The sequence below is a fragment of the Macaca fascicularis genome, chromosome 9 (genome assembly GCF_037993035.2).
Source record: "Macaca fascicularis isolate 582-1 chromosome 9, T2T-MFA8v1.1".
NCBI classification, from domain to species: domain Eukaryota; kingdom Metazoa; phylum Chordata; class Mammalia; order Primates; family Cercopithecidae; genus Macaca; species Macaca fascicularis.
Window position 1 is genome coordinate 28,776,561 of NC_088383.1, and position 24,899 is coordinate 28,801,459.

At 36.8% G+C, this 24,899-nt stretch overlaps 1 protein-coding gene across 11 annotated transcripts in view; it reads right to left on the reverse strand.

Moving 5' to 3' along the window:
- MPP7 (MAGUK p55 scaffold protein 7) overlaps positions 1–24,899 on the reverse strand; it is a 252,467-nt gene that overhangs the window by 68,710 nt on the left and 158,858 nt on the right. For 7 of the 11 annotated variants that reach the window (XM_065520447.1, XM_015455695.3, XM_074000709.1 and 4 more), the window contains 4 exons: positions 24,431–24,511; positions 8,091–8,222; positions 1,552–1,633; positions 597–682 (listed from right to left, as the gene is read on the reverse strand). In XM_065520447.1, the coding sequence (XP_065376519.1) occupies positions 597–682; positions 1,552–1,633; positions 8,091–8,162 (240 nt within the window). In that variant the 5' untranslated portion in view covers positions 8,163–8,222; positions 24,431–24,511. The remainder of the gene's footprint in view (positions 1–596; positions 683–1,551; positions 1,634–8,090; positions 8,223–24,430; positions 24,512–24,899) is intronic. The other 4 variants (XM_065520448.1, XM_074000707.1, XM_065520446.1 and 1 more) reach the window with 1 other exon arrangement.

Consider the following 24,899-nt stretch of genomic DNA (forward strand, 5'->3'; position numbering starts at 1 on the left):
CTTGGGACAGATACTAAACTCCTTTTTTTTTTTTTTTTTTGAGACAAAGTCTTGCTGTGCTGCCCAGGCTAGAGTCGAGTGGCGTGATCTCGACCCACTGCAACCTCCATCTCCTGGGTTCAAGCAATTCTCCTGCCTCAGGCTCCCAAGTAGCTGGAACTACGGGCACCTGCCACCATGTGCAGCTAATTTTGGTTTGTGTTTTTAGTAGAGATGGGTTTCATCATGTTGGCCCGGCTGGTCTTGAGCTCCTGAACTCAGGTGATCCACCTGTCTGAGCCTCCCAAACTGCTGGGATTACAGGCATAAGCCACTGCTCCCGGCCCTAAAACTCTTTATATATACTACCTCATTTAATCCTCAAAACACTCCAGATGGATAGCTACCTCTTATTCTCATTTTGTAAATGAAAACACTGAGGCATGAATGGATTAAGGTATTTTCCAAGGACCCACAGGGATTAAGTGATGGAGCGGGGGTTCGAACCCTGCACTGCTTAATACAAATCCTGTCTATGTCAAACCAAGTCTAACAGTCTGAAATACAGTGATTCAATTTTATTTTTATTGTACCTTTAAAAGAAATTTACAGCTTACCAAAATCTGTATTATTTCCTCAGGCCTTTTATCCTCCACTGGTATCCCGTTCACTTCCCTAAGTTCATCACCAACGTGAATAAGACCTGAGAAATACGAGATTTGGTAAATTAGCAGTGTTACCCACAACAGAAAGTGTAACTTGCAGTTGTTTCCATAATTAAAGCATTGTTAGGTTCCCTTAATACATTTAAGGACTGGAAAGGAGACCTTCACGTGTCTCAGGTTTCAGCCTCTATGCCTCTCCACAGCAGTGACTCAAAGATCGCAACATAGTAATGCTGGCCAAGAAATGGTAACAGCAGCTTGGTCTTTGTCTAGAAATGCACATTACCGATATACTAATAAAATAATTTTTATTTATCTTAAAGGCTGCATGCTCTTAGCAGTACTTTTCAATCGAGAAACACAAAAACAAGATTTTATTTATTTATTTATTTTGAGACAGAGTCTCACTCTGTCACCCAGGCTGGAGTGCAGTGGCACGATCTCGGCTCACTGCAACCTCCGCCTCCTGGGTTCAGGCAATTCTCCTGCCTCAGCCTCCGAAGTAGCTGGGACTACAGGTGCATACCACCACGCTCGGCACTTTTTTTTTTTTTGTATTTTTAGTAGAGACAGGGTTTCACTGTGTTAGCCAGGATGATCTTGATCTCCCAACCTCATGTTCCACCCGCCTCAGTCTCCCAAAGTGCTGAGATTACAGGCGTGAGCCACCGTGCCCAGCCCACAAGTTTTAATATAGCTTTGGATGCTTGTGTACAAGAAGACCATAGAGTAATGTTTATCTATCATTTATTTAAATAGGCTCTCACATTGCAACACAGAAAAAAGTATCTTATTACTTGTTTTGCAGTATTAGATCCAAAGATGGTTATCCTCTTAGTTATCTATTGGAAATGCTACACACAAAACACATGATTAGTCTGTACTTGGTTAACATTCAAAGTCTCACCACTTCTATCTGCAGCTCCTCCTCTCATGATTCTGGCCACAGTGATTGCCCCAGTGTGCTCATCCTTCTTAATGGTAGCTCCCTTTTAAGACAAAAACAAAAAGCATTGTGGGTAAATGTGTGTACTGGGTGTTAGAAAAAGGGAGGAAATAAGGACATTCATCTGAAAAAAGAGAAAACAACTAAAAAAAATGAGGCAGGAAAAACAGACATCATGCCATTTGTCTTACAATGTCTATTCTCATGACTAGAGGATATTCTATCTACATAGCATCGAAGGGTTTCAGCCCAATTTAAGGATTTTTGAAATCTTCAACCTCTTCAAAACTATGTAAAATAAACATATCTTCTTTTCATTATAAAAATACCTTGTATTTGAATGTTGTTTGGTTTTTACCCTTTTAAAGCAGTTCTTCATTCTTTTTATCTTTATAGTACTGCATCAAGAAAGTGGAATAGTGACAATTACACTAATAGACAAAAGATTCTATATGTTAGAAAACTAAAACCCAGATCATTTGACTTTTAGTTAGTTCAGTGATCCTTCTATCATATTCAGTTATCATAGCAAAAAAAAATTTTAAAACATTTTTTAAAAACTTGGTGATAATTATAAAGAAAAAGAAAAAAGTTAAAACCCAGAAATTAGTTATATTTGTTGCCTAAGTCTAAGACAAATGACTAGAAGAAAGAGCTCTTACTCTATGGTTTTAGTGAACTAGGATTGTACCTAGTACAAATAGAAGTATTGGCAAAAGATTAGGAAACAGTCTCAAAAAGAAGTCAAAAATTCTTCACTTACAGATATTCAGAAGCAAATTAACTGCTGCTTTGTAAGAACAACAGGCACAAGTGGTTACTTTGAAAGCCTTTCCATGACTTTCCTTTTAAGAATCTGGCATTGGTTTTGCAATGCCATCCAACATTGCATAATACTGCTAAAAAGGTAAGCTTTTCGGTGACGGCAGAATTCATCCCAAAGAAGTGAAATTTTTCTCGAGTTTGTTAATAAACACATTTATATCATTAAAGAACAGATATGTAAACAAAGTAAGAGTCCATCTGTAATAAGTATCCTTCATATATAACTATCAGATACATAGCTAATAATAGTAAAAAAAAATCAAAGAATTAAGTGACAGGCATTTTACAGCATTTTTCATCACCTATGCATGCATTCAAGGCCAAAGACTTGAATGAGCATCTCTCCACGGTCACAAAGCTTAGACTCACCAATTACTGGTATTTTCTGCTTTTATTTCAAGTTCTAACTTGTTTCCAAAATGACTGGATATGTAATATTCCCAATACAACTAATTAGTTTGATTAAATCAACTTTCATTTTCCTTAATGACATGTCTCAAATTTTCCCACCAAATATGCCCAATGGCAGAAAAGCCTAGTAATCTAAGTTTACTTATCCATAGTTTCTGGATGAGAAATTGAATATTAAATGGCTGTAATTTGTCTAAGATCAGACAACTAGCAAATGGAAAAGTCAGGACTTGCTTAAGGCAATCTGACCAGAGACACAATTATTCATCTTAATTATCATCCAATACTGCTTAACCTCTATCTTTCCATAACCTTTTGTTCATAAGTTCATTCTGTCCGTGAGTTCATTACTCCTGTAGGAGATTGTCTCTAAAAGGGGGATCACCAATTCCTTCCCTCCTTGTATGTGCATGCCATATTCCCACATTAAGTGGTAAAAATGGTTTTGAGGCTTCAAAGGCTATAAGAAGATCTGTAGCTGCCACTCGGGCCTCTTGAGACACTTGCTCTATGGGAATCTCACTGCCATGTAAGAAATCATGACCACTGCTATGCTGTGAAGAACCCCAAGCTAGCCAAGTAAAGATAACACTTAGAGAAAGAGATATTTGGCCAGCCCCAAACCTTCCAGCTCCAAGCCCAGGTAACAGTTGTGTAAATGAAGGAGCCTTCAGTTGACTCCAGTCACCACCATCTGACTGTATGTAAGAGGAACTCCAAGTGAGAACCTCCCAGCTGAGCTCATCAACTCCCAAAATAATATTGTTTTGGCCACAACATACCGCCACGGTTTGTAACACAGAGTTAGTTAAGTGGAACCAGTATCTCTCTGTACTATGGACTGCACTGTTTTTCAGTATAGGGCTACAACCTGTTTGTTGTGCTTAATGCTAGTTCCTTTGACTTTTTCGTATTCAATGAAGTTAACTAATGTTTATTGAGAACTTACTCTGTGCAAGGCATCGTTCTAAGGGCTTATAAAAAACTGATGAAAAAGAAAAAAATGTCTGCTTTCTCATCCCAATGGGGGAGACAAGACAATAAACAAGAGATAGAATAATTACATACATTATACAGTATGTTAGAGGGTGGTGTATTAGTCTGTCTTCACACTGCTGATAAAGACATGCCTGAGACTGGACAATTTATGAAAGGAAGGTTTAATGGACTTACAGTTCCATGTAACTGGGGAGGCCTCACAATCATGGTGGAAGGCAAGGAGGAGCAAGTCACATTTTACATGGATGGCAGCAGGCAAAGAGAGAGGTTGGCCGGGAAACTTCCCGTTTTTAAAACCATCAGATCTCATGACACTTATTCACTATCACAAGAACAGCATGGGAAAGACCTGTTCCCATGATTCAATTATCTCCCATCAGGTCCCTCCCACAACACATGGTTTTTATGGGAGCTACAAGATGAGGTTTGTGTGGGGACACAGACCCAAACCCTCTCAGGTGGTATTACACCCCCTGTGCAGGTGTGAGGGGATGTAGGGCAGGAAACAGAAGACCAGGATGCTAGGGCAAGTGGAGGAAAGACAATGCGAAGACACAGGACTCACTGAGAAGATGACGTCTGAGTAAACAAATACTGGACGGAGGTGAAGAAGTTAGCCAATGGGAAGGAACAGAAGACACAGCCAGTGCAAAGGTGCCAAGGGGGCTATGAATGAAATGTTCAAGGGAGAGCAAGGTAACCAGTGTGGCTGGAGCCCAGTAGAAGAGGAGCAGCAAGAGGAGATGAGGTCAAAGGCAGAAGGAAGTCAGCTTATGTGCTTTATGAGTCACTGTGAGGAGACTGGGCTTTACTCCAAATGAAAGAGGGAACATGCAAGGTTGTGAACAGCAGGAGGGGCACAATCTAGGAGGACCACTGCACCCACTGTGTTAAGAGTGAAGGATGGCAAGGGCTAAAGCAATAAAATTAATGAGAGGTTAATACAGGTTGGGGATCCCTTGTCTGAAATGCTTAGACCAGAAGTGTTTCAGATCCCACATATTTTTTTCAGATTTGGGCATATTTGCATTCTTATCAGTTGAGCATCCCAAATCCAAAAATATGAAATCCAAAAGGCTCCAATGACCACTTCCTTGGAGCTCATGTCTGCACTCAGAATGTTTCAGATTTTGGTACATTTTGGATTTCAGATCTTCAGATTTGGGATGCTCACTCTGAACAATAATTCAAGGGAAAGATGATGGTGGCATGGATCTGACTGGCAGGAGTAGAGGTGATGAAAGGGGATCTGGATACATTATTGGTAGAGTCTAAAGGATTTCCCAGTGGATTGCCTGTGGAATGCAAAAGAAAGAGAAGGATTAAAGATAGGCTCAACGTCTTCTGGCTGAGCAGCTGGAAGGATGGAATTGCCATCAACTAAAAGGGGTTAAGACAAGGGTGGAACAGATTTGGGGACAAAGATTGGCAGTTTATTTTTGGATATGTGAAAATTGAGAGGTCTATTAGACCACCAAATGGAAATAATGAATAGACAGATGGATATATAAATTTAAAGATTAGAAGAAAAGACTGGAAGAGAAATAACATTGGGAGTCTCTGGCACACAGATGCTTCTGAAAGCCATGGGCAGGATAAAATCACTTCTGGAATGTGTAGATAACGCAAAGCACTCCAACGCATAAGGGTCTCATTACAGACAGAGATAAGTGCCCTGATAGAATCTTCTTGCTATCCCCTGATTCCACTTTGCTTGGAGGGTAAACTACAGACTTGAAGAACAATCTCTCACTTTCTACATGATACTACCACTTGAATCAATTTTCACTTTTAACCCTTCATTCTTGAAGACTTCTATTTCCATATTGCTTTCCAAACCTCTCTTACCACAATTGTTTGATGTATTCCCAATGCAATATATTTGCGTGAAAATAAGATCAAATCTCAAAAACACAGAGTACATTACATGTGATACTGTACAAAAGTCATCAATCCTATGGCATAGTCTGCAAATGCAAAATAAATTAAAATTGGATCTAATATTTTTAAAATTACGTATTTTCCTACATAATTATTTTGAATGTATTCTATGTGATTTTGTTTTAAAAATAGAGCATGGAGAATTCCAAGTTAGACTGAAAAAATAAATTCTGGTTAGGTTTTTCTTAATTATTAATTCTGTAAAATGGTTTATAAAAAGGGACTGCTTACTGAGTTATCATGATTTCCTTAAACAAAAAAATTATCTCCTATAGAATTGCTTGAACCCAGGAAACGGAGGTTGTAGTGAGCCAAGATCGCACCACTGCACTCCAGCGCCTGGCAACAGAGTGAAACTCCGTCTCAAAAAAAAAAAAAAAAAAGTATTTTATTTATTTCCTATAAACTGCCAGCATTGCAAGGTCTCCTCAAGTAGGTGACACAGTGAATTTTAGGTTGAGCCTTTGAAATAAGTGTTTTAAAGTGTGATCTACCAAAAACTTGCACGAAGAACATCTGAGACACTTTTTAAAATCAAGATTCCCAGGCAGCAAAAAAACTCTCCTGATATAAATTCCTTGGGATTCAGCCCAGAAATCTGCATTTTACGTAGGCATCTCAGGTCATTCTTCCAATACCAAAATCTGAGAACCACTGTTCTCAAAGAAGCAAGAGGACAGCCCATGCAAGTAACACTGAGAATTTAGGATCAAAATCTACTCACCAACAAACAGAATTTCATTTTCAAGAGATCTTGGCCCTCAAGTGATCACCCTTTTTCCTATCCATTATCTAATACCCACATGACCTGTGTTCACAGCCTGTTCTCCAAGGTAACCATTCTCTCCTTGAGCAGATGCAATCTAGCTTTTATCTTTTAAATATTAAATAGAATATAAATTCTAATTTTTTTAAATATTAGATAGAATATATTCTAATATTTACATCATGTTTGCATAATGCTTCAGAACTCATAAACCATTCCAAACACATTATATCTTAGCTGATGTTCAAAAACACTTGCAAAGAGGTACATTTCCTGATTTTCTGATAAGGAACCTGAGGCTGAGATGGTGAGTGGTTTGCTCTATAGGATACAGGGCAAAGTGACAGAATCCCAACTCCCACTTAGGTCATCCAATGCAAGCTGTGTTTATGTCACCACATTATGGATCCCAGTAAACAAAACTGCATTTTTAGATAACACTGGTAACCTACCCCTTGGTTGCCAAATGTTGCAGCCTTTCCTCGTGAATCACTTGTCAAGCATTTCCTGACCATCTACTTGCTAGAATTTTATTTCAGCTTAGCTTCCAGCACTTTGCCTACTTCTGATTCTCATGACTAGGGCTCATTCTCCTAAAGATATCTTTGACTCTTAATCTTCTCTCTGTGTGTTTTTCATTTCACTTTGACAGTCCTGTGACTTCTCCAACAATCTCCCCAAACTAACAAATGTCAGTTGACTGATGTTAAATAACAAATCTGTTGAAAGGACTTTCTATTTTTCTGGGTAGTATAATTTTTAAACTTTAAATCTGTTCACTCAATAATCTTACTTTACCTTAACAATAATTGCAAAGATAATACACTAATTATACATTTGAATGAGAAAAATTTCAAGACAAGTAATTCTATTCATTTGATTTCATATTCCAATATTTAAAATGACATTTTGAATCTTAATACTTTATTTAAGGAATAGCTAACAAATAATTTTGGAAATTTCTTCACTGCCATTAGAGGTTCTATTTTTCTATATTAAGCTTTTTTTATTTTTTAAAATAGAGCTACTTAAACATAAAATAAAATTAAATTAAATTAAACAAATTTAAGTTCCACGCCTCCTGATCAAATAAGATCTTCAAAAGATGTTTATCAAAGAAATTAGATGTTTACTTCACTGAGACTTCTCAAAAGTTTTGTTGAACCTGCTGTAAATTAGTTTAAATTTAAAAAGCAATTGAATTAAGTATATAAAATAACTTAAAGTTGCATTTCCATAGACAAAAGCAATTTTTTTTAAGTTGTACCATTTAATCTCAAATCAGCCATGCTTGGTACATGTTACACTTTCTTTCATAAATGTCAACAGGTTGTATTTTCAAAATCATTGCTATTTAAATGTAGCCAATAAAATGTCTATTATTTTATTTGGCTTCATTTTCATTTTTCAAAAGCACGTTCTTTAGACATCAATGTTCCATTTCTTTTAAAGTTTGAGAACATAGAGGAAGCATATTTTAAAGAGAGTTATACATGGTATGCACCATCAGATTTGGCCCTATCATGATATCTACTCATATCTGAGCACCAAAACTCACCAGTGGTTCTCTATTTTTGACCAGACGGATTATTTTTACTGAGTCTTCCTCATCATCAATATCTTCAGGCATAGGAGGCAACACAGGGTCGTAATTCTTCTGAGCCACAGTATCATGTACAGAGAGCAAAGCCTGTAATATTCAAAGGTTGATTTAAATAAGTAAATATATACACATATATATACTTATATTATGTGTATATACATATAACATATACAATTTCAAACACATTTAACTATAAGGAAAATCAAAACAGTATTATGGTTCTGACATAGTAGTGGTAATAAGGCAATTACTTGAACAGGTGCCTCTTCCACAAATGGAATGGGAAACAGTGCCTGTCCAGAGAGCAGATGGCAGCTCTACTTAGCAGCCACCTCCGTCCCCTGTGTCACTGATATATGTAAATAATCAACATATAATCTCCTCTAAGATTATATGTACATTCTCTGGTTTATCCTTAAAAAGGTAGCAATTTGTGGTAAGAGTGCGGGGGATGTTACTTTTGGAGGAAGGGAGAACATGAGGGCTAAAGATGCATTGTCAATGACAGTCTGAGAATATCCTGTATTTTGTTCTTTCCTACTATTTTTTCTGCTACTAGCAGAAAACACAATGATGATCAATATGATAGATTATTTTTTTTCCCTCACCCTAACTGTTTGTGCAATTGGTGACTACTATGTGTATAAAAGAATAAAAGTAATTCCATACCAAAGATGAAAAGAACACCAGAACTTCGACACGTCACAATTCACTATTTTAGATGAATGGGTTTTGGACTTCCAATGAACTTGACCCCTAATAAGCAACATCACTATTCATAAATTACTCAAGCCATCCTTGAATCCTCTCCTCTTACTGACATTCTCAACATCCAATATATATTCTATTTTTAAAAGACATTTTTTTAGACACAAGGTCTTGCTCTGTTATGCAGCCTGGAGTTGAGTGGTGGGATCACAGCTCACTACAACCTCAACGCCAAGGCTCAAGTGATCCTAATTCCCCAGCCTCCTGAGTAGCCGGGATTACAAATGCATGCCCCAATGCCCAGCTAATTTTTAATTTTTTAATTAAAAAATAAAAATGTTGCCCAGGCTGTAGTGCAGTGGTGCAATCTCGGCTTACTGCAACCTCCACCTCCCAGGTTCAAGCAATTCTCTGCCTCAGCCTCCCAAGTAGCTGGGATTACAGGTGCTCGCCACCACGCCTGGCCAATTTTTTTGTATTTTTAGTAGAGATGGGGTTTCATCATTTTGCCCAGGCTGGCCTTGAACTCCTGACTTCTTGATTCACTCGCCTCAGACTCCCAAAGTGCTGAGATTACAGGCATGAGCCACTGCACCTGGTGCATATCCTATTAAATCTACTTCCAAAATACACCTAAAGGTTTTTTCTCCACTTTAGATCAGAGATTGGTAAACTACAAGATCTGTTTTGTAAATCAAGTTTTACTGGAACACAGCCCATGCTCATTCATTTATCCATTGTCTATGGCCGCTGTCATGCTACAATGGCAAAGTTTAGCAGGTAGAACACATACTTTTTACATAAAAAGCTGGCAGGTCCCTGGTCTAGATCATGGATGCCATCATTTTTGCCTGGAGCACTCCAGTAGTCTTCAAATGGCTCAGCAGCATTCAACTCTGGCCCATTTTCAAGTCCACAATTCACAGCGTAGCCAGAGTGATTATTTTTAAAACTTAAATCACATAACTACCCCTTAATAACCCTTCTAAAGTTGCCCATCGATCTTGGGATGACCAAACTCTCCAGGATGTCTTAAAAGTCCTGCATGCTTCTCCAACCTTATCTTACACTGCCCTCCCTCCTCACTCAACTTGAATAACTCTTTCTCATAGAGGTCTGGCCAAAACATTACATAAAAGCAGATATCCTCATGACTGAATCCCATAGCACCTTGTTCTTTGCCTTCATACATGTCCATAATTTATAATCATATGTGCGGTTTTTGTTTATATGGTTAATATTTGCTGTCTACTGAAACAGAAGCTCTAAAATGGCAAATAGTGTCTGTTTTTAATCAAACTTTTGAATTGACTATAACATATATACAAAAAGTACAAATCATAAGTGTATAGTATAAAATTTCAAAAATGAATATGGCCAAATAAATACCCCCAAAACAAGAAATACAACATTAACCAAACACCAGTGGCCCCCACTTATGCTCCTTCCTAGTCATCATGCCCTCTATACCCCTCAAAGTGTCAATCTTTCCCTTTATTTGAAAAGCATATAATTAGAATATAAGTGTGTATTCATTCTTCCCTAATATTAAGCTAGTGAAATTCATCCATGGTAGAAGGAATTCATTTTTCATTGTTATATAGTATTCCAACATATAAATATCTTACAGTTTTTTCACCCATTATGCCTTTGAGGGGCATCTGGGTTGTTTTCAGTTCCTGGCTAGTATAAATAATGCTGCCATAAATGTTTCATATCTTTTGATGCATATGCATATATATATATATATATATATATGATGTTATTTAAGTATATTTAAGAGTACAATGCCTGGGTCATGGGTGTATAGTAAGTACATTCAACATTAGTAGTGTTTTTCAATTATACTTCTACTAACAATGTGAGTTCTTCTAGCTTTCTAACATGATCCCAAACATTTTACATTATTAGTCTAAATTTGGCCATTCCAAGTGTATAGTGGTATTTCCTGCGATTGAAATGTTCATTTTTCTTAAAATGAATGAGACTGAAACCCATTTGTGTTTATTGGGCATGTGTGTCTCTTTGTGAAATGCCCCCTCAAGATATTTGCATGTTTTTCTATTGCATCTTTTTCTTATTAATTTGTAAGAACTACTTATAATATACTGGACCCCAGTCTTTATCAGTTATATGTGCTAAAAATACATTCTCCCTTTTGGTAGCTTGCCCTTTCACTCTCCTTCTTGGTGATTTTTGCTCAATAAAGGACTCTAATTTTAATGAGCTCAATTTATGGTTTTTTCCTTCGTGGTTCATGCTTTTTGCATACAACAAGAGTTTTAAAGGGGAAAAAATAAACAATATCAAGATGATAAAATACCCGCGAAGATAATGGCTGCAAATTTTTGAGAACTGATGAGAGAAAGACTCTACAGGTTCAGGAAGCCCAATATATCCTTTAGGAACAAGGAAAGACAAAAAGAAACCTATGCTTAATACATCACAGCAGAACTGCAAAATGGCAAAGGCAAAGAGAAGATCTTAAAAGTACTCAGAGCAAAAAAGACAGGTCATCAGAAAGGAAAGAAGAAAACTGATTGACAGCTGATTAACAGCACCAGTAGACATTAGAAGACAGTTCAAATACTTTCAAAGTGCTTAGAAAAAAATAATAGCCAGTCCAGAATTGTGTATCCAGCAAAAGTACCTTGCGAAAATAAGGATGAGGACCAAGATGAGGTTAACAGGGATCTGCCTGAAAACCCTAAAAACTAAAAATACATAAAAATAAAGAATAAGAAACAATACTTTTCAAAGATGCTGGACATCAAGCAACAAGGGACAGAGATCACTGAGAGACAGGAAACAATGTGAGCCTATGATTGCCCCAGCATTACAGCCTAGAGTTTCCAGGCTGTGATGGCAAAAAAGAAACACGGGCAAAACTCAGCTGTCTCGAGTTGAGAAAACAGAGCTGAGAATCCAGAGAGGTCAACTGACTAAAGTTCTCAGTGAAGACAAAGAAAAGGAATGGGTGGCAGATACAGAATTCGGGAGATCTGTAGGAGGTCTCCCTTGAGTCCTGAGCAAAGTCCTTAGCCATGGCATGCATATAAGAAAACTACCAGAAAGGATTAGAGCAGTGGCTCTTAACTGAGGGCAACTGTACTCCCTTGGAGCCATTGGCAATATCTGGAGACATTTTTTGATCGTCACAATTTAAAGGATGTTACCGCCACCTACTGTACTGAGGCCAGGGATGCTCCCAAACATTTGATCGTATACAGGACAGTCCCCTAAACTCCAGAAGCAATTATCCAGCCCATAAATGTCAATAGTTCTAAGGTTGAGAAACTCTGCATTACAAAGAATAATCCCTGAAGTTTGCTTAGGGCAGGAATAGTTCTTGTTCTCATCAGTTAGCAGGAAAACCTCATAATTCATAGGCACTGAGAAGAGTTATGGGATGCGTATTATCTCAATAGTGGAAAAAATAAGCCCAATATTTAATGCTGCTATGATCTCACCTGAAAAAAAGTTAAAAATAAGCCTCTGAAAGATCAAAATGTTTCCAAGTAATTTAACTGTATAACAAAATAAAGCTCAAGAATACTATCTATAGCAGGGGTCTTCAACCCCAGGCCACAGACCAGTACCCGTTATGACCTGTTAGGAACCGGGCCGCACAGTAGGGGGTGAGTAGTGGAGAATGAGCAAAGCTTCATCTATATTTATAGCTGTTCCCCATTGCTTGCATTACCACCTGAGCTCTGCCTCTTGTCAGATGAGCAGCAGCATTAGATTCTCATAGGAGCGTGAACCCTGTTGTGAACTGAGTATGCAAGGATCTAGGTTACATGCTCCTTATGAGAATCTAATGCTTGATGATCTGTCACTGTCTCCCATCACCACTACATGGGATCATCTAGTTGCAGGAAAACAAGCTCAAGGTTCCCACTGATCTTAAATTATGGCAATTATGTAATAATAATAGAAATAAAGTACACAGGCCAGGCGCGGTGGCTCAAGCCTGTAATCCCAGCACTTTGGGAGGCCGAGACGGGCGGATCACGAGGTCAGGAGATCGAGACCATCCTGGCTAACACGGTGAAATCCCGTCTCTACTAAAAAAATACAAAAAACTAGCCAGGCGCGGTGGCGGGCGCCTGTAGTGCCAGCTACTCGGGAGGCTGAGGCAGGAGAATGGCGTGAACCCGGGAGGCGGAGCTTGCAGTGAGCCAAGATCGCGCCACTGCACTCCAGCCTGGGCGACAGAGCGAGACTCCGTCTCAAAAAAAAAAAAAAAGAAAGAAAGAAAGAAAGTACACAATAAATGTCATGCACTTTAATCACACTGAAATCACTCCCCAAACCCCCATCTGTGGAAAAACTTGTCTTCCGTGAAGCCCATCACTGGTGCCAAAATGGTTGGAGAAGGTTGATCTACAGAAACACAAAATACCAGCATTCAACAAGATAAAACTCACAGTAACTGGTAGTCAATCAAGATAAAACTCACAATGACTCAAAATTACTAGGTATGCAAAGAAAGCAGAAAATACTGCTCATAATGAAGAAAAAAATGAAACAATGAAACCAAATACTGAAATTACACAGATGATAAAACTGGATAAAACCAAACCCTAAAATTACACAGATAGCAGACAAGAAAATTAAAAGTTATTATTTAACTATATTTCAAATGCTCAAAAAAGTTAAAGGAAAGACAGAACATGAGATATAGAATATTAAAAAATTACTCAAATCAAACTTCTAGATATGGAAAGTATGAAATAAGAAAAAAGTGAACTGAATGAGATTAATATAGATACTGCAGAAGGAAAAGCAATCCTGTAGAATAAGCAACATAAGCTGTTCACAGTGAAACACAAGGAGAAAATATACTAACAAATTATGAACAGGACTTAGTGATCTGGGGAACTACTTTAAATGGCCTAATATACATGTTAACTGGCATCTCCAAAGAAAGGGGGCAGTTGCTGGAAACTATTTAAAGAAATATGGCAGAAAATAGTCCAAATATGATGAAATAAGTATAAACCCATGTGTTCAAGAAGCTCAATGTACCCAAGCACAAAGAAAACATAAAACACCACCAAAAAAATTGCTTAAAGCCAGGAAAAAATATTAAAATCAACCAAAGGAAAAAAAATTACATATAAAAGAATAAGGATTAAAAACAACAGCACACTTCTCATCAGAAACAATGTAGACCACAAAACAATGGAGTAACACCTTTAAATACTCAAAGAAAAATACTGTTACCTTAGAATTCTATACCCAGCAAAAATATCTTTTAGAAATGAAAGGGTATTGAAAAGTTTTGAAAAACATACAAAAGCTAAAAGAATTCACCACCAGCAGACTTGCATTGCAAGAAATGTTACAGGAAGTCTTTCAGATAGGAGGAACAAGTTGGCAGATGGAAATGTGGGTCCATACAGAGGAATAAAGAACACTGGGAATATCTACTATCTGTGTATCTATGGCATATCTTGCACATAGTAAAATAGAAATAGCTGAATAAAATGTTTTTAAATGAAGCAATTATGATAATTGGCAGGCAATATTAAGAACATCAGCTAAGTATCTTTTCTTCTTAGCTTTGTTCCATATCTGCATTTCAAAATAATTTCATAGGTATTAGGTTTGTAATTTTTAATGACTTTGTTTTACAAATATTGTTGGAGAACAACATTTTTAATTTTGGACAACTAAAACAAATTTTGCATTCCATTATCCTGTTTTAACTGAAGTGATTTTATTCTTTAATATACAGACTTTCCTTTCAAAAGGCAATACTTAAATGGAAATTGTGTTTCCATATGCCAGAGCCACCAATCACAACTGATGGGTTTACCTGTTGCTCAGAAGAATCTGCAGGAAATTGAACACTAGGCCTTGTAACTCATCAGACTCACAAGCACTCACTGCACTGGACCCCCTGGAGTCAACTTTATGTTCTAAGTATCTGTCAGGTTCACAGAATTAAGTGTCCAGCTTATAAGGATGAGTAACATTGATTTATCCCTCCAGAAGGCAGCTTAACTTTTTCCTTCAGCTTGCTTTAATGAAGTTTCATCCATCTTGCATGCTCAGGCAGTGAGTAATTTCTGTTAAGTGAATGTTTGGAAGCTAAAATTTACAACAAATCTTATTTTATTGCCTTTTTAAAAATCTACCAAATTCTCCCTGACTTCCTAAATTATAATGCCACATTCTAGAAATGATGTCACTTTACTGTTTTATCAAAAATGAGCCCCCAGAATGATGACTCATACAGGTTAATTTGACTTTAATGTGACAATCTGATGGTTAGAAGTGGTTCTGATTTATTAATGACTATCTTGGTTTCCCCTAGAAACAAAGTCTCTGTATAGAACAATATCCCTCCATCAATGCCCCTAAATGCTACCAACATTATTGCTTTTGCCTATTTCATCACTGCAGGAAGTATTCACATTCAATTAATCTAGTTAGGCCTTTGGCTACTTACTTTTACATTTTCAGACATCTATCATTTCCTTTATATTGCATTTATTTTCCTGAACTGAATTTTGTAGACATTATTGACTAATAAGAATAATCCATTTTTTAATATGGCAATTGACTGATCAATTCATTCTAGGTATAATCTTTCAATTTTTGACAGTTCTCAGGTGACACTATTATTACAGAATGACAAGTCATTTCCTAACTATCAAAGACTTGAGGGCAACAGGTTATACAAGAAAAGTGTTGGCAGTCTTCTGAACAGAACAAGAGATTCCTAAAGAGTAAAATCAACAAAATCACAATCTTATACTACTATGAAGAATATGAAAGAAAAGTGTGAATGTCATATAAATGTACAGATTATTTTATATGAAGAGACAAGGCTATAATGGAAAAAAAATTCCACCAAACATTTAATAATTTACATTGAATTCCATTTACTGGGAATCCCAATGTTGCAAGCACAGAGCTGTGTGCTAGAAACAAAGAAGACCATCCTGTATATCATTAGGTGTGGCAGACTGCCACTGTTACTACTTGAGACCCTCATTACAGCAGTTACTACTGTTACTGCCTGAGACCGTCATTATGAGACTGAATGAAGGGGCGAACATAGAAATGATAACAAAAAACAAAAGAAACTATTTTAAGGAAAGGGCCAGGGAGGAGAAGAAGAAGAGAGCTCCCTGCTTCTAGTGAGCAAAGGCAGCCCCTGAGCTGCTACCGCCCTTTGTATTTATTGGGTAGAAAGAGCAGGGAGGAGGAGGTAATGATTGGTCAGCTGCTTAACTGATCACAGGTTCGCATCATTGCTAACAGGCTTCAATTATGCCGAATCACCAGAAACACTTGCGCTTGGGGCATGACTGCCCTCAGCATTCCTTCTCGGCAGCGGACACAGTTGTTAGCTTGCCAACATCCTGCATTTATGAGAACAGTTTGCTGTTTACTCATATAGCCTCCAGTGGTATACTGAGCTGATCACAACTCTCACACTTTCGGCTCCAACAAGTAAGAAAGATATACTTTTGTTCTTTATTAGGTACAGAACACAGAAAATCCCTGAAACACACACATAAAAACACACAAACATCTGTTAAATGTCCAGTTTAGTTTCTGGATACAAGTTTTTGAGCTTTCGTTTTCTTAATCTTTAAAAAGAGTTAATATTAGTACCTACTTAATAGGGCTTCACAATGATTAACAAGATAATACATGAAAGCGCACAGCAAAAAGGCTGCTCCAAAGTAAAGACTTCGTGTTATTGGTTTATTAGCTATTACAATTAACTTTAATGGTTATCTTATTTCAGGAATAGTCACTTTGTATATTTAACTTTGTCTATAAACTTGTAAAGGACCATATATAAATTTTTAAAAAGTGCTTTCCATATAGCTATTCTTTTCCTTCATGTATTTGCAAAAGTTGGCCAAACTAGCAAGCAAACACTTTTTTTTTTTTTTTTTTTTTTTTTTTTGAGACGGAGTCTCGCTCTGTCGCCCAGGCTGGAGTGCAGTGGCCGGATCTCAGCTCACTGCAAGCTCCGCCTCCCGGGTTCACGCCATTCTCCTGCCTCAGCCTCCCGAGTAGCTGGGACTACAGGCGCCCGCCACCACGCCCGGCTAGTTTGTTGTATTTTTTAGTAGAGACGGGGTTTCACCGTATTAGCCAGGATGGTCTCGATCTCCTGACCTCATGATCCGCTCGTCGCGGCCTCCCAAAGTGCTGGGATTACAGGCTTGAGCCACCGCGCCCGGCGCAAGCAAACATTTTTAACAAATTTTACAATAAAAAGGTTAATAGGTTGTATACTGTGATAAAAATGGATCAAACTAGAAATTAACATCTGTAAATATAAAATAGGAAACCCAAACAACCTCACAAATTTAAATAAGTCAGGATATTGAAGTTATCAAAATGTATTACAGACAATCAAGAAATTAATATCAACGCCAACATGACATACACATTGTCCATGGAAGGTGACCAAATTTAAAAGAAAGCTGCATACTCTTAAATGTGTTTGTAATTAAACAAGCAAGACAGCTAAGTATTCCACTATCTAATCAAAGATAGATATAAAGAAAAAAATTAGACCCGGTGCGGTGGCTACCGCCTATAATCCCAACACTTTGGGAGGTTGGGGCAGGCAGATCACCAGAGGTCAGAAGTTCGAGACCAGCCTGGCCAAAATGGTGAAACCCCATCTCTACTAAAAATACAAACATTAGCCAGGTGGGTGGCATGTGCCTGTAATCCCAGCTACTTGGGAGGCTGAGGCAGGAGAATTGCTTGAACCTGGGAGGCTGAGGTTGCAAAGAGCCGTTCGTGCCACTGCACGTCAGCCTGGGCGACAGAGTAGGACTTAGTTTCAAAAAAAAAAAAGAAAAAGAAAAATAGAATTGATAATAATGAGCCAGTTCTTTTGAGAGATTAGATAATTAGTCATTTCTGGTATGCAGAGCAAGAAACTAGAGAAAAAATATGTATATTAATAGCACTGAGGAATGGGACAGAACTTTGGATACACATCAACAGGATAAATCGAACACAATTCCAACATGCTTGAAATCTTAATAAAATGTTAAGTTTACTAGGAAAAAATAAACAATGAAGTAATTCTAGAAGAGCTTGAAAGCTGGATTAAATCAATAACTACAGAAGAAATTAAACGCACTATTGAAAAACTTTCCCCAGAGATGGCATTGGAACCAAATGAAGGGTTGTATTAAAGTTTTCTGTGTTATTTACAGAATTCCAACACATAGTAAAATGTAACATTTCTTTTTCAAAGGTCTCACAACCCAAATGCAAAATCTAACCAGAAAGTATAAAAAGATGACAGCACAACTTTGGTCTGAGGATGATTTTTTTTAAATACCAAAGTAAAATATTACAAAATTAGACATAAAAATCTTCCTTTATCAAAACGAAGGTTTAATCTCAAGAATTTAATGTTTTATCATATAGATATCTGCAATTATTTATGCTAACAACTAAAAAAGCTATGATCACTTTGATAAGCACCACAAAGGCACTTGACAAAATTTAACACAATTCTGATTTTTTTTTTAAAAAATGAGAGAACAAAACTTTGTAAAATATTCTATCAGAAACCAGCAACAAACATCATACTTATTAATAACAGGAAGCACAGAAGTATCCCCATAAAAGTACAAAAAAACAAAAGCATATCCTGTATTTACTATAAGTTTTGAGCATTTTTTTCCTGCAAATCATATCAAGGCAATAAGGTAAAGGGGGAAATTATCTATAATTACTAAAAAGGAAAAGATTTAAAAAAAATCTTGTCAATAACATTGAAAATTAAATGAGATACTTCAGTAAGGTGGTATAAAATAAGTATTATGGAAATTAACATGTTTACTATATACAAACAATATACTTGTTAGAAAATACTCAATAAACAGTATACTATGGGGGAAAATTAATTTATACATATGTGTACCTGTGTATACATATAAATATATGCATGCCTGCACACACACGTAACCCTCAGGCCTGGGAATAGACTTAGCAGGAAATATTCCAGGCTTATATAAGGAACAATTTGATCTAAATAAATAAATTGCCATGTTCTTTGATTGGAAAATTTAATTGCATCCCAATGGTTTTTTTAATGACATGAAAAGAGAATTCCAAATTTCTTCTGGGAAAATACATTTGCAAGAATAATGATAGTAATTTGACCTTAGACGGTATCATGCTACAGTTACTAAGGCCTTAGAAGGTATCATGCTACAGTTACTAAAACAATAAAACAATCAAATTAACAGCAATCAAACCAAGAGTTCAAAACAGATTCAGATATATAATAAAGAGAAATCAAACTGTGAGAAAATCGCTATCCACTTGAATTAAAAATAACTAGAACCACATCTTATACCATACACCAAACTTTCATACAGGTTAATAATTTCAAACTTCAAAAAATCACATTTTTAAAAAGCCAAAAGAAAATAGGAAAGATAATTTTTGTAAACTTGTCATGAAGAATACAAGTCCTTTCTAAGCTAACTCGGTGCCCAGAAGTCATAAAGAAAAAGAATGCCAATTGTACTATATAAAAGGACATATTTCTACCCAGTCTTGGAAAATGCATGTAAGATTAAAGAAAAATAACTAAGGAGAAATATATAATAATGATTTTATATTCTTATATCACTCACAATTCGTTAGGAAAAACACAAAATTTTTACTAACCATTATTTAATCACACAGTACTCATTGAAAGCTTGCTATACATCTGCAATTTTTATTCCCTATTCACATGTGACTTATATTCTAGTGGTGATCAACTAGCAAAGCTAAAAAAGAATATTAGTTGAGGCTGTGTGTGGTGGCTCACGCCTGTAATCCCAGCACTTCGGGAGGAATAGGTGAGTGGATCACTTGAGGTCAGGAGTTCAACAACAGCCTGGCCAACATGTCGAAACCCTGACTCTAAAAAAATAAAAAAATTAGCCAGGTGTGGTGGCGAGCACCTGTAGTTCCAGCTAGTTGGGAGGCTAAGGCAAAAGAATCGCTTGTACTTGGGAGGTGGAGGTTACAGTAAGCTGAGATTGTGCCAATGCACGCCAACCTGGGCGACAGAGCGAGACTCTGTCTAAAAAAAAAAAAAAAAAAAAAAAGAAAGAAAGAATATTAGTCGAAAAGAGCTTATGCAATTAATTGCATATAAATTGCAACTGCATAGGGAAACAGGCCTTCTCATGCACTACACTGCAGGTGCTCAAGAAGGTCTGTCTTAACAACAAGCTGGAAATAAGGATCAAAACTGTAAAACGTACGAACATTATGTATGCCCCAATAATTTACTGTCCTAATTAAAGTTTATTTTGACAAAATATTCCATAAAATCCTCTAATATACAAAAGATGTGCATCATAGTGTTATTTAAACAGCAGAAAAGCAGAAATAACAAAGGTTCATCTGTAAGGAGTAAGTTAAATAGATAATTTTGTTGACATAAAGAGAAGGCTACAAAATGCCAAAAAGTTAAAAGCAAAAAAAAAAAAAAAAAAAAAAAATCACAGTAAGTAGTGCATTCTATGATCCCACAGAATATACTGGAAAAAAAAACGTATTTAATATTTATATATACAGAAAGGGTTGAAAGATAATGCAGCCAGCCAAGAGCAGTTATCCCTAGAGGTATATGAACATGCAATTTGCAGGAGAAATAAAAACATAAAAGCATAGGAAAAGATATTCATCCTCACTAATAAAACAATGAGGATAGGGGCTTCTACTTTCTTTATAATTTAAATGAAAAATACAATTATGTAATATCAAAAAAGAATATTTCTGTTTCCTTTTAAGTCTTTATCAAGTCACTCTGCAAAAAGTAAAAGTGAATGTAATAAATTATCACGTCTTATTAAGGACAAACATCATAAATCATATGTATTGATAAATGATTCCTTCTAATCTCACTTACGGATTTTAAAATATTCTTTCCTTTATTGGTGTGTCTTTGTGTCTGTATGTGTGTATTCCTGTCTTTGTGGATCAAATGCATTTCTATTCCATGATCATGTAACTTGCAAATTTTCTTCTAATATATATTTTTTCAATTAAAAAGATTCTTAAGGTTCAACATTTTACACTTAAAGTTTTAATCTATTTGGAGTTCATTCTAGTGGCGACTTTTCTTATTTTTCCCAGACTATTTGTTATTCCAAGACCATGTATTAAAATTGTCCCTCAAGCTGCCTATCCCCCATGGTTCCTTCCACCCATCCCAAATTCTTTCATTAGGACCTCAATCGTGTGCCGTGTGTGTGTGTGTGTGTGTGCGCGCGCGCGTGTGTGTGACGGAGCTTCACTCTTTCACCCAGGCTGGAGTGAAGTGGCGTGATCTCAGCTCACTGCAACCTCCATCTCCCAGGTTCAAGTGATTATCCTGCCTCAGCCTCCCAAAGTAATTGGGATCACAGGCACCTGCCGCCGCCACCCCCACCATATCCGGGTAATTTTTGTATCTTTAGTGGAGATGGGGTTTCACCATGTTGGCCAGGCTGGTCTCGAACTCCTGACCTCCGGTGATCAGCCCACCTCGGCTCCCAAAGTGCTAGTGTTCTACGTGAATTACTCCTACAGGCTCCCACTGGCCTTCCTCCATTCAGTATTGCATTTCTGCCATTCTACACCACCAAACTCCTCAAAAGCTTGGTCTGTAGACTACATATGGAGGGACATGTCACTTCCTGCTTCAAATCCTTTCAATGGCTTTCCACTTTTTAAAAAAGCTCACGATTTCAGGTGTGGCCATATAATTTATCACCCAAATAGGGAAACAATTGAAAGTGGGAGAAAGGCTATTACTAATAATGCTGGAACTGCAGGCATGAAGCCAACTGTCCTGGGCAAACCCTACTCAAAAGGTTGACTCCCCAGCTCCAAACTCTCACCCTTTCTTCCTTCGCAAGCCACTGTTCGCCTGTTCTGAGGCTGGTTTTGCATTTTCGCATCTTCAAACTTAAAGTTTTCCTTTATGGGACTTTACATGCTCTTCCCTGTACCTAAATCATTTCTTTTTCACATCCCACCCCCGACCCATCTCCCACTCCTTTGTCCCCTTCTGATTCCCTCAAACTCCAACATAAGGTCTCAACTTACATGCCACTTCCTCTGTAAAGTTTTCTTCAATATTCTCCCCCTGCCCAAGTTTGGGTTTAGCGCCATTCCTATGTATTCCATATCATTTCTATGCACTCCCTCTTTTAATCCAGTATTTCTCCTATTACCTTCACTAGTGCACATACATCTTCTATAATCTGCATCCATAGGGCCTGGCACACACTAGGCATTAGAAGAAAGAAAATCTAAGAATAAATGGATGAGTGAAGATCTGTTGCTGGTGACATTTATAAACTGCCAAAGAAAGTTATAAAAATTTTCAGAAAGAATTGGCAGATGTGTGGAATATGTGTGTTATCTTCCCAGAGTGGGTGCATATTTGGTTGTGTGTGTGTGTGTGCACGCGTGTGTGTCTGTGTGTGTATCTGTTTTCTTAAAGTTCTATTACTTTGAAGATATACTTCAACTTCCTTTTCAGTCCAATGAATTAAGTATTTAAAATGAAATAGCAAATCTTTAAAAAGTAAGTAATTTCTCTAATCCACTAGAAATTAAAGATAATATTCAAATTAACACACTAGAGTTATATTTTTCATATTTTAACTGTCAATTCAACTAACAACCTACATACCTTGCTTCTGTTTAAAAGGAAAACAAACAAGAAAAGATTTTAGTTTACTCCCAGGGCAAAAATAGATTAACTGATTATATCCTGAAATAGTCTAAAATTTATTTGGGGGCTTAACTTGTTAAAGTAATATGGAAATGAGGTCAAAGTGATGGTAGATAATAAGAATGACTTCAAGAAAAGCAATGTTAGATCAAAAAGGGAAAAAAGATATTTTCTTCCCAAGACTAGCTAACTACAAACCGACGTTGCCAAACGAAACATCATGTATCCTGGAATATTACCTATTTTCTACACATATGAATATATGTATTTCATGCTAACTTTACACCATTCTTTAGTCACACTGCTAGATAAAAAGAAAAATAACCGAATTATCTACCTAAAATATTTTCCACATAATAAAATGTAACTAATTATTATAAAATTTTATCAAATGGCCCTTCTTAATAACGTCTAAAGTCATACCTCCCTCTTGAGCCAAATACCAGTTCTCATCCAGTATAATATTGCATAATTAGCTATTCCATTTGAAACACTCTTGAACCAAATACCATGATTGGGGATATTTTTTGTCTGAAACATGCTGTTTTCATTTCTAATACCCTTGAACCAAAACAATAAACTCAAAAAGGAGTTTAACAAGCTACTCATAGCTAACCTCACCCTCCCCTGGGTGACACTAACTTCGCAGGTGCAGTCTAAGACCAAATGAAGAAATCTTCAGAACATTCTGTGGCTAAAAATCTCCTTAACGTTTTTACATACTTTATCTTTAACATCAAGGAACTTTTCTGCTCTAATCTGATCCTTGCTCTTTCAGAACAAAAATTTAATAAACTTCCTAAAGCACTACAAATCAATTACTCTCACATCACTAATCATAGCCTGTTTAGCTTTTACAGCAATATATTCATGTACTTCTATTTACTTACAGAGATTAGGGCTTATAGTCCACGCATGTTTTTAACCTCATCTTTTATTTAATAGCATCTCTCTTTTTATAAAAATAAATTCAAAACCAAGTATGGCACAATTCCGAAAGTTATTTCTCAAGAAAAGTAGAAACTAGTTTTTGTATCTAGGAAGAAATTTTCATCCAACACTCTACATATGCTCACCAGTAATCACCACAAGTTAAATGAGCATTTTAATTATGTAATTATGTAATCCATATGTAATTCTGACTCACAGAACAATATCTGACACATAATTGCCACAGAGTCAAGTCCAAAATGTATACAGTGCAGGATTTAGTGCAGTAATGACCTCAGAATAACTACAGGAAAATTCTGAAATGCCTGCTGTAAACTGATCACATTTGGAGGAAAAATAAGTGATAAACTTAGGAGGCAATGGGAAAGGGAGAATTGAAATCTGTCTGCCAATATTTTATGAGTATTTTACACTGGAAAAGTGCTCTTCTCTGTAAAACGGAATGACATTTTGAAACGTAAATTAGTAAAGGGACAGGAAATGGGGAGGTGAATGGGGAAAGAAAGAGGAATGCTGAAATGATCCTACAGAAAAATAGGTATATTTGTCAAACATATTGGAATCCCGTTAACTACCCAAGTACAATAGACCTAAACAAAATTACTAGTAGGTTCTGTATAGTGTACTCTTAACTTTATTTAAAACGAAAATGACCTTGAAGCTACATAATATTTGTCAGAACTTAAATTCTGAGCTTCCCAATAAGAGTATTTTGCAGTTTCTCATCACATTATAATCAAAAGCTCACCTCTTTCTCATTAATAGGATTTAGGCTATTAGAATACTGTGCCCTATTTGAAATACATTTACTTGAGAATTGATGCTCGAAACAAAATTCATCTGAAGGCTCAGAAAGTGGCCCTGTTTGAAGGTATTTATTACCAGCGTAACATGTCCTCACCTTCACACTGGGTTTTGACAGTAGTTTCAACAGCTCTCTGATCTCACTGTTTAATGGCTTGTTCTGAAGCTCTTCGGCCAGCTGCAAGGGAGATTACATCGATGTAAAGAACGTTTAGTAAGAGCATTGTGGGACTGGGTGTGTGACAACTGAGAACCTGACTTGCTCAACGCTACTGCTTTCCAATCTTTAAGGAGAGGTCGGCATAAGAAAAAAAAAACAGATCATCAATCATTGCTCTTCCTTTTAGGGCCTTTGGTAGTCCAGATCCGAGCGCAGGCTCTCGGCTGAGTACAAATCAAGTAATCGTATCAGCCAGATCACCTTCCGATTTATTGCAAGGAGGGCAAACCCCAGCACTTCGTCCATGTGAATGGTCTTTTGCACCTAGACAAAGGACCACTTGTAAGAACTGGATAAAGCTTTGACACTGTAACCTCCCCCACCCCCCACAAAAACAGAGCTTCTG